Source organism: Myxine glutinosa, chromosome 9, assembly GCF_964187855.1.
Source record: "Myxine glutinosa chromosome 9, kmMyxGlut1.1, whole genome shotgun sequence".
Taxonomy (NCBI): domain Eukaryota; kingdom Metazoa; phylum Chordata; class Myxini; order Myxiniformes; family Myxinidae; genus Myxine; species Myxine glutinosa.
The window spans coordinates 129014914-129025805 of NC_136269.1; the positions used below are offsets into that span (position 1 = coordinate 129014914).

Consider the following 10892-nt stretch of genomic DNA (forward strand, 5'->3'; position numbering starts at 1 on the left):
TCAAACTTTCTTTCTTGAGGGGGGGAAGTGTTACAGATTCGTCACTTCCGTTGTTCTGGTTTTCACCCACTTGACATATTTCTGATATTATGTACTATTATTATCTTCAAAAGGTTTAGTATTCATGAACAGTTATCAAAAGTTTAAAAGGTTAACTTTAAATGATACATGAAGCCGAACCGGAAGACGACGAGGGAGAAGAAGAAGCGGCGTGGTGAGAAAAGTCGGACAAGACGCGTGACGTCGAGCTCCATAGCGAGCGTTGTCTAACGAAGGTCATGAGGGAATTTTGAGTTCCTTGAAAGGACATCCTGCGATAGGTATTATCGCTGGGATTGAGAAATCTGCATAGTCAGGTTTAGGCTGAGATTCCGACGAATCCTTGCCTGGTCGCATCTACTCAAGTAAGAGCCGTCGGCCATTTTGAACCTTGCGCTTCATTCACCGACAAAGGTTTTGCTACCCGTCAGCTCTTCTCAACATCCTATCGTCTGTCGGGGATGTGTGTGCGCGACCGCCTCGTTTCCAATTACGTTGCGGTTTGCTGATTGAGCTGTGAACGTGCTCCTCTGGAGGGCGCCTTTATACAGTTTCGGCTGTGTGACTGCCATTGTCATCTGTACGGGATTCGGGTCTCGACTGGACAGCGGGATTCGGGTTTCGACTGGACATCGGTCTAGCGTTCGCTGGAGCGAATCAACTTCGCCTTGGAGAAGGTTATAGAGACATTGAGGAGTGTCCTTTTTCACTCACGTGGAGCGCAGTGAGTTATCTGACTTTAGTGGATGGTACCATCATAAGATATATAGAGTGCACTCTGGATTGCTATTGGTTGTACCGTTATTCTTGTGTGTGATTTTTTATACAATATTTGTTCGTTTAAAATCATTGGTGTGGTTTCACTGTTGATTTCTAACACAGAATAACATATTTTTCTGCCGTGGCTCCTCTCGGGATTCGGAGGTACACCGTGACCAGGGGGTCGGGGAGGAACACGTAACACACAGGAGAGGGGCGGAACTTGCACAGGAGAGGGGAGGAACTTGCACAGGAGAGGGGTGGAACTTGCACAGGAGAGGGGTGGAACTTGGACAGGAGAGGGGAGGAACTTGCACAGGAGAATAGCGGATCTTGGACAGGAGAGGGGCGGAGCTTGGACAGGAGAGGGGCAGAGCTTGGACAGGAGAGGGGTGGAGATTGGACAGGAGAGGGGTGGATCTTGGACAGGAGAGGGGCGAAGCTTGGACAGGAGAGGAGCGAAGCTTGGACGGTGCATGCATGTTCGGCCTCTTTAGCCTTGACCCTGCCTGCTTCACATATAGCCAGATCTATCTTGGATTGAATGCTTTACTAAAGTCTAAATACCTGATCTTGATCAGGCAACCAAATTTGTTTTGAAAAGAGGAAGTTCTCTTTCTCCCCTCTCCCATCCCCCCCCCCCCCCAACCCCCCAATTCATCAACCTCCCATACCCTCATGTTCGGCGACAAGAAAACGGTTATACCAGATCACTACAGCACTGATGAGATAGTACAGGTAGCTCATCAGTTTAACAATGACATTCAATCCAAAGGAGTTTGCAAATTACATCAATAAAATGTATGTGTTGCTGATGTAGCGAATATCAAGATGGCCTTTCCCAAAAGCAAACTCACCTGAAAAGGCTTTACTGCAGTGACGTGCAGCGAATATTCCCGGCATTATTAAGGAAATATCTGTTCTGAGAAAAGGATGCTCAATTCGGTATTAAAGGAAAATGTTCATAACTACCTACGCAGGGTGTAATAACATTTCCAAACTTATAACATGTCGAACAATTATTTATATAATTTCCAAAAAGTAAACCAACTAGATGGTATTCATAGAATACTTACCCTGTGCAGTCAACGTGGTGCGAGCCAACTCTTCTGTTTTTAAACGTTGTTGTTTTTTCTTTGATCCAACATGGCTGCCAGACCACGTGAGCGATGGCATCATACGTTTATATTATCTCATATAATTGTTGCATAGATCAGACTGAATAAATTTCAAACTGATCAGACGAAGCATTGTCCCTGTAGATTTATGACGTCATAATTATGACACCAATGACGTCATCATTCACAGCACATATTCCCCATATGGAGTTCTTTACAATGAGCCACGTTTCCGTTTTTTCCATAGAGCGGTTTTGGAGATATGGAGGTGCAATGTTTTTCGGTTTTTCCAAGATGGCGCCTGTACCATATTACCTATTACGTCATGATTATCAACAAAATATTCTATAGGAGGAGGCGCTCATATCGTGAAAATTTAGTGTCCATCGGACAAACAGTTGCTGAGAAAAAAGATTCATAATGATCGGATAAGTGTTGTATTTGTCGAATTATGACGTCATAACGAAGGCACCGATGACATCATCGTTAAAATATCTTATTTCCCATGGGGAGTACCTGACAATGAGCCATGTATAATTTTTTTTCCATCAAGTGGTTTGGGAGATATAGAGGTGTAACGTTTTTCCAAGATGGCGTCCATACCACATGACCTATGACGTCATAATTCTGAATAAAAACATTCTACATGCGGAGGCACTCCTACGGCAAAATTTCGTGTCAATCGGACCAACGGTTGCCGATAAATGAATTTTAAAATTGCAGACACGCACACACGCGCGTATGCAACCGAATGCCTAACCCTGCTTTTCGCTTCGCGAGCGCAGGGTAACAATGGTTTATTAACATTCGACACCACTGGAACAAGAATGGCAAGTCTATAGGAGTGACCAGGACCTATAGTACAACTGTATACCACAAGGACCTGGCAAGTCTATAGGAGTGACCAGGACCTATAGTAGAACTGTATATCACCAGGACCTGGCAAGTCTATAGGAGTGACCAGGACCTATAGTAGAACTGTATACCACCAGGACCTGGCAAGTCTATATGAGGGACCAGGACCTATTGTAGATCTGTTTACCACCAGAACCTGGCAAGTCTGTAGGAGTGACCAGGACCTATAGTAGAACTGTATATCACCAGGACCAGGCAAGTCTGTGGGAGGAACCAGGACCTATAGTAGAACTGTACATGAGTGCCCAGCACCTACTAGGCATGTATATAGGAGTAATAAGGACCGAGGAAATGTGAAGTGACTAGAACCAAGCAGACCTATACAGGACCTTCCAAAGTGCATTCAATGGATCATTCCATTGAATTTCCCTCAATAGGAACGCAATTGCAGTATTATATTGATAAGAAAAATCCGAGAAGCACTATATGGCTCAAAAGGTATCATAATATGTACCACAAAGTTACCACAAAGTTACATTGTGTGGACTACATTCCCTGTGACGTCATATCTGGCTATGATGTAGTATGCCCTGTTTTGGTGTGGTGCCAACAGCGGGCAATATATTTCATTTCAGGGCACGGAAGTAAACGTCAAGCCCGTTGTCACATTCACATCGCCTGGTTAACCTAATGAATCGGTCAATAAAGAGCAACCCACAAACATGTCTGACAGTTTACTGCTGTGGTCGTTTTGGTTATGCGGAACGAAGGAATGAACCTGGGAACGATGCTGAGGGTCGTTCATGATACTTAACTCACAATATACCAACAGTAGTCCTAAAACACCTGAATGGTTTGTATTTTTCAATGTACAACAATATAGAATTACTAAGGGATAAAAGATTTTCAATATACATTTATATGTTTAAAAACAAAAACCTTGATGCATCTTCGACTACGGTGAGAAAATGGTGGTCATTTGTAGAGCATTTTGAAAACCCCTAATACACCTGGATGAAACACCTGTATATATGTGCGTGACTATTGTACACCGCTCCTTTCCTATTCCATCTCCAGGCGCTGCATGACGTCATCGCCGGCACCAAAGGGAGCCCGGTGATGACGTACTGGAGAATGTTATTTATTTATTGATTGATTTGGCATGGGGGCGGTGTACTACGAATGTATTTGTACGTGTGTGTGTGTGTGTGTGTGTGTATGTGTGTGTCTGTGTGTGTGTGTGTGTGTGTGTGTATGTGTGTTTGTATGTGTGTGCATGTGTGTGTGTCTGTGTCTGTGTGTGTGTGTGTGTGTGTGTGTGTGTGTGTGTGTGTGTGTGTGTGTGTGTGTGTGTGTGTGTGTGTGTGTGTGTCTGGAACGTAACTTTTTACCATTTGAGTTTTGTTGTCAAATTTTTGCCAAAGCTTTATTATGATACAATGGAGAAGACAAATTAATATTTTTTGCAAAAGGTTAAAGGTCAGCGACACCTAAAATCATCAATTTTCATCCAATTGACCTGATACTTCAATTTACCATTTGAGTTTTGTCATCAAATTTTCAACAAACGTTTATTATGAGAATATGGAGAAGTTATATTCAGAATTTGATCAAAAGGTCAAAGGTCAGCATCACATAAAATCGTTAATCTTCATCTGATTTACCTGACATTTTATGAATTTGCATATTGGGTCACTGAATTGATTCACCAATCAAAAGGTGGGAGTCGATTGTTTGTTTGTTTTTATATCAAAAGGTCAAATGTCAAGGTTGTGTTAAATCACCAATTTTCACCTGATTTACCTGACATTTAAAGAATCTGCATATCAGGTCACTGAATTGGATCACTAATCAAAAGGTGGGAGTCGATTGTTTTGTTTTTTTAGATAAAAAAAGTCAAAGGTCAAGGTTGCATTAAATCATCGATTTTCATCCAATTGACCCAGAATTTTAAGAAGTGCATATTGGGCCAAATAATTGGTTCACCAATCAAAAGCTAGAAGCTGATTGTTTGTTTTTTTTAGATCTAAAGCTCAAAAGTCAAGGCCACATTTTATCATCAATTTTTTTTTATTTTTTTTTTTACTGCTTTTGTTATTTGAGCACACGGATGAAGACGTCTGAATACAAACGGACGCGGACGGGCTTTGCATTTTCAGATGTTTTCTAGTTATATATTATATTTATGAAGGGGTTGGAAGAACATCCCAGACATATACGCACAATCATCGCCTTTGAGCTATCACGGGTTTGAATCCCGACCCAGCTGTTAACTGTCATCCTGATGTTTCACATGCAGGGGGAGGTAGCAATGTGCTCGCCGTTCTTTAGCTGGGTGTTAAGCCGGGTGTCCCATCTGCTAGCATTGGTTGGGGACCTGCCCTGGCTTGTATCCCATGTCAAAAAAAACTGTCTCTGCAGAACCGAAACTCAGCACAGAGCATGATGCATAATAAGAATAAGAAGAATAAGAATAATAAATAAATAAATAAATATTTTTAAAAACAAAAATTAAAAAATAATAATGAGATAATAATATATGAGCCATGCATTCATAAGATATACTGTAGATGTTTAAATTACCTGCACAGGTATGTACATCTGAACGCACAACTGTGTGTGAGGTTAAGAGTGATTTCATACATATATGAGTATGTACATATTGCATGAGTTGCATATGCATTCATATATGCAAGAAAACTCTAATATAAACTGCCATCCTGGTGCTTCGCATGCAGGACAAGGCATGAATGTGTGCTCCATCCATTGGATGGGCGTCAAGCCGGCACTGGTCATTGGTGGACATCAAAGATCACACGGTGTAATTGGCTAAGGGTAGTTGAGGTGGCGCCGGCACCGGAGTACCTGGGAGTACCTGGGTCCTCAGATAACAATCCCACAGTATAATTGCATTTGCTCTGAAGGAGGAATGGTGTGATATTACACCGGATATCTACCGACCATTGGTGTTTATAACAGTGAGTGATCCCGATTAGAAACCAAATAAATAGGTGTGAACGAATAATTGGTGATATTTTAGACATATAAATACATACGTGCACAATATGGCCATACTATGGGGACAATAAGGAAATATGCATGACTATTAATTCATAATTAAAAAATAAAAATCCCATTTGTCGTTTTGGTGTGCAAGTGGGTTTTTTTAAAAGGTGCAGTAGGATAGCCTACAGGTACACAGGTAGGATAGCCTACACACTCTCGCCTCTGGGCACGTCTAGCCTGGATTCGAATTCCAACCCAGCCACAACCTATCATCCTGGTGTTTCACATGCAGGTTGATACATTAATGTGTGTCTCATCACCAAGATGGGCATTAAGCTGGGTGTCTCGTCTGCCAGCATCAGTTGGCATGGACGTTAAGGATCCCACGATGTCGTTTGCGAAGACTAGGTAAGCCATCACCAGTACCCTCAAAAAAGAAAATGTTTTTTTTATTTCCTGCCTTGACTGTGGGTAGCAGGTGCTCTGATCTTCATGGAGGTTCCTTGTGACTCCAGGTTCACGTCTGCCTATCATAGGATGCGGTTGCGTTATTCTGCACCATTAGCCAAATTCAACAGGTAGGTGGCATGTTCCATGAGAAAGGCTTTCTTTGGGTCCGAAGAGCAACCAATTTATCAACAAAAAAGTGACATCGCACGACATACCTGTCACTGCTAGATTAATGCACATGCAGGTGCGAACAACTGAGTGCACGCAGGTAAAATGACCGAGAACGATGCAGAGCATAGTGCGCATTTAATTCAACCGAAGTCAGGAATGACGAATCCACAATCAATTGTTAGCCAACTGTTTGAAATGCGCATTTTCCAATTATCGCGAAAAGCCATGAAAATCAGACGACGGAGCAAGAGTGTTTCAAATCGTCCTTCATGTCTCATTAGGGGCCATCCATATAAGTATACCGTACAGGGCGGTGAGCATTGTTGCTGGGGATGGAGTGGGGAAACTAAAATTGTATCAAAACGAGTTCCATAATATATGGACAGACACTTAGGAAAATATCCAAGAACGACCCACCAAAGCCATCTTGTCACTACGACATGGAAATCTCTGCAGTGACTCCGCCTACACTGCCCACAGCAGGGGGTGGGGGCAGTGGAGAGGGGGTTAGGTCTTATGGGTAAATTCCCTCATTCGTGGCAAATGGTCAAAGGTGTTGCCCATACGTCGTCATTATCCCCTCCTCACCTGGATAGAAATCCTTCGACTTAGAAAGCTTGATTATGGCACCGGTCTCCTTCTGCAACTGGACGATGGTTTGGCCACCTTTGCCTATGATGGAACCCGCCGCGTAGCTGGGAATGAGAACCTTCATGTAATACTGCCCGTCATCTGCAGAGAAAAGGGGTACACAGGGTGGAATTGCAACATCCGTACACCTGTACGGTGAGAAATCGTACCGGATAAGAAAATGCACAAAATATGACACAACCATCATATAGTTACACATTCATGCGTATTTCAAGTTACGCATTTCTGCAACAGAGATCTGCATTTGCAGAGTTAGTGCATATATATATATATATATATATATATATATATATATATATATATATATATATATATATATGTACATTTACACACACACACATATATATATATATATATATATATATATATATATATATATATATATATATATATATATATATATATATATATACATATATATACAGTATACACACTTACACATGTACACACACATATACACATATATATATACACACACACATATGTGTAAGTATATGTATGTATGTAATATACATATATAGATGCACTAACTGCCTTTGTATATATATATTATATATATATACATATACATATATACATATATATATATATATATATGCATATATATGCATATATATGTATATATATTCGACGTTAACGAGTGAAAATTCGTTCGTACCATTGACAGGACTAGGAGGATGCATGATCCACCAGAACGACCCACCGCTAGAATCTGATGGACGCGACGGAGCAAACCGGTGCGCAATACCAGACCCCGCGCGTTCACGAACGGCCTACGTGCTCAATGCACACCACGAGCAGCAATCTGGCACGTGGAGAGTGCGGGGTCTCTGAATGGAGAATTATCTCGGATTCACTCCGATTCCACCAAATCTCTCGACTCCTTCGCAATATCTACGAATATCTCGCTCCACGTTGCGAACACGTGCGAGCTTCGCTCCTTTGGGTGCATTAAGCGCACGGTCCCACGTCCCCCCCCCCCCAAACACCCCTGACCGCCCCCACTCCTTTTCCCTTTCCCCGCACGCGCCCTCTGCACGCTCTGCACGGACGTCGTGCGGAATTCTAAGCGCGTGCCGCTATGCGCAAAAACTCGCTTCGCGCGAAGAACGTATTTCTTTCCCCTTTGGTCGTCGAACGCCGTTCGCGGGGGATTTGCGGCTCGACGTGAAACGCCCCATTCTCCAAGCCGTCAGTGCGAGGCGCGAAAACGGTCCTTCCCGGCGAGGTTATCCCGCGAACGGAGCGGCCAACCTGCGGCACAAGCCGACACGTCGAGCTCCATGGTGTTCAGAGCGAGTCCGAGTTCCGATCCGAGCCTAAAATGCTCCCCTCGCTCATCGCGTTGCTCCGGAGTACTCGCGAATCCTCGGGGCCAAGATCGCGCCGTGCTAGCTCGGTTCCCCCGGGGCACCGTGCTCCTCGCATATCTCTCGTCCAAAGGCCGTGCGTCTGAGCATCTCCACGAGCACGGGTGGCCGCCAGTCGGAAGAGCGACACCTATATTCCCCTCCCCAAGTCTCCGCTCGCTCCACGCCTCCTCCTACCTCTTGCACTCTCTCTCATTCTCTCCCCTGCAGCCCCTGGCGACGCGTTTCGCTCCCGCGACCGAGGCTCTCACCGCCGCTCGTGTTTGAGCGCTTCGTGCTGCCCGCCTCTGTGGGAGCCTCCAGGGGCCGCTTGCGCGAGTCCACCGCCTCGAAGTCCAGCGGTGCGTCACCATTGTGATGCTGGAGCTGTTGCTCGTGCAGGTGATGCTGCAGAGGGACTGAAGCCATGGTGATGTTATACAGGCAAAGGGGCTGCAGCGAGGCGGACGGAAATGGAGCCGCTCGCTCGGCGTTTCTAATCATCCCTCCCTCCTCTCTCTCTCTCTCTCTTTCTCTTTCACTCTCTCTCTTTCTTTTTCTCTCTCCCTACCTCTCCCGCCCCTCTTCCTACCTCGCCTCTCCCTCCCCCTCTCCTTGTCCGTCTCGTCTTCCCCTTCCCAGTCTTCCCCCACCTCGTTATTAACACCGCACCGCAGCGCGCACAAGTCGTTCAGATGTAGAACGGGGGTAGGGGGGGCGAGGCCCCACGGGCACTATAAGAACCCCCCCCTCCCCATGAACCAAGAGCGTCGTCGGGAAAAGGGGGTACGGAAGGCGCCCAAGGAAAGGAATTGGGTCCGAGTGGGCGGAAAGACGTGAGGAGCCCCCGTAGATATTCCCAGCTCTCACGCTCAAGCTTTCCTGGAACGAGAACTTATCTGTCTCTGTGCCGAGAGATGACACCCGGAGCACACTTTAATTTACTGGTTTTTATAAAACTTCATCAACATGCAGCCCCATTGCAATAAATTTGGCTGTGATAAGTGCCCGTTATTATTATTATTATTATTATTATTATTATTATCATTTATTCACTCCATCCTAATTCTTCATAGCATGCTGCTGGTTTTAATAAGGTGTTGAAACTTTTCACATTGAAATTGCTTCTGCAGGTAATGGACGAATTGTTGCATAATGCGTAAAAATGAAATAAATAAAAACACAGAACATGTTAACGGAACGATCTGAATAATAAACAATCCTTGCATTTGATGCCTGGTATACGATGAGCGACGAGCCTGACATCTCACGATCCGGGCATTGCTCTCTGCCAACGCACACCCAAATCTAAGGGCGCCCTCGTTCGGGCACAAAACGAACTTCCGTGAAAAGTGCTCATTCCGAAGTTAAATCACGGAATCCACACAAACTTTTTGGAATCGACCCTAAATGGTCACGGATACCTCTTCGCAAATGTGTGGACGTGATCGGCGCAGGCAACAACGGAATGGGACCAGCATGGCTGTCGTCGTAAATCAAAGAAGAAGATTAACCTCCTTCCAGAAATTGCTCAGAATTACCCCCAACTAAAACTTGGTGGCCTAGCTCCCAATGACTAAATGAAGACATGTCCACTTAAATGATTCTCAAAATTCATTATCCTGATGATACTTTACATAAACTACAACAGGCATTCCATAGGGCGCATAGTCTTACTTGGTGTACTCATTCTGAACAAAAATACCATTGTTAACTGAACAATTGTTATGTTATGGCCCATATACCCTTATGCACCTCATTATGTCACATACATTGCCATTAACTGTAGCTTTATTGATTATTAGGATATATAACGACTACTTTTGTGGATATTAAGGCTAAATGGGGTCAATGAAGATAAATATGAAAAAAAAATTCAAACTACATTCCCCATGGATTGTCGATCACATGTATGAAGTTTCGCATCGATCTGTTAAGTGGTTCTGGAGAAGATTTCTTTCGTTTTTATTTTCAATCCGAGCAGTTCGTTCGTTTGTTCGCCGTTAGTTCAGATCTTTCGTTTTTACACGAGCCTCGATTCTGTATAAAATAAAATAAAAAATCCAATATGGCCACCAGAACACGTAAGCGATGACTGTCATAAATTTAATTATTTACTCACATCGGGTCATACGTCAAATATATGAAGTTTCAGATTTTTCAGATGAGGATTTCAATTCAACCAATTATGGCTGAGATACTTCACTGATGACATCATAGTCACCACCCTAGTCACCACCACCATGGGGAGTTGATGACATCTGCCAAGTTGAAAAAAATTTGTTGAGCGGTTTCGGAGATGTCCAATTTTTTTTTTTACTTTAATCCAATATGGCTACCATACCATGTGACCTACGACATCAGAGTTATCAATATAATATTCTCCATAGGGAGTCCCTCCTATGTTTAAAGTTTCGCATCGATCAGACAGGTGGTTGAAGAGAAAAAAAATGTAGTGAGATGTGAAAGTGAAAAAAGTGAAGATTATATAAAA

General features: G+C 43.6%; 1 protein-coding gene across 1 annotated transcript in view; it reads right to left on the reverse strand.

Annotated features, from left to right (window-relative positions):
* Positions 1–8873, reverse strand: part of NOVA1 (NOVA alternative splicing regulator 1) — a 157151-nt gene extending 148278 nt beyond the window's left edge. The window contains exons 1-2 of the mRNA XM_068128174.2: positions 8671–8873; positions 6987–7130 (exon numbers count right to left, since the gene is read on the reverse strand). Coding sequence (XP_067984275.2) covers positions 6987–7130; positions 8671–8827 — 301 coding nt within the window. The 5' untranslated portion in view covers positions 8828–8873. The remainder of the gene's footprint in view (positions 1–6986; positions 7131–8670) is intronic.
* Between the last annotated feature and the right edge of the window lie 2019 nt (positions 8874–10892).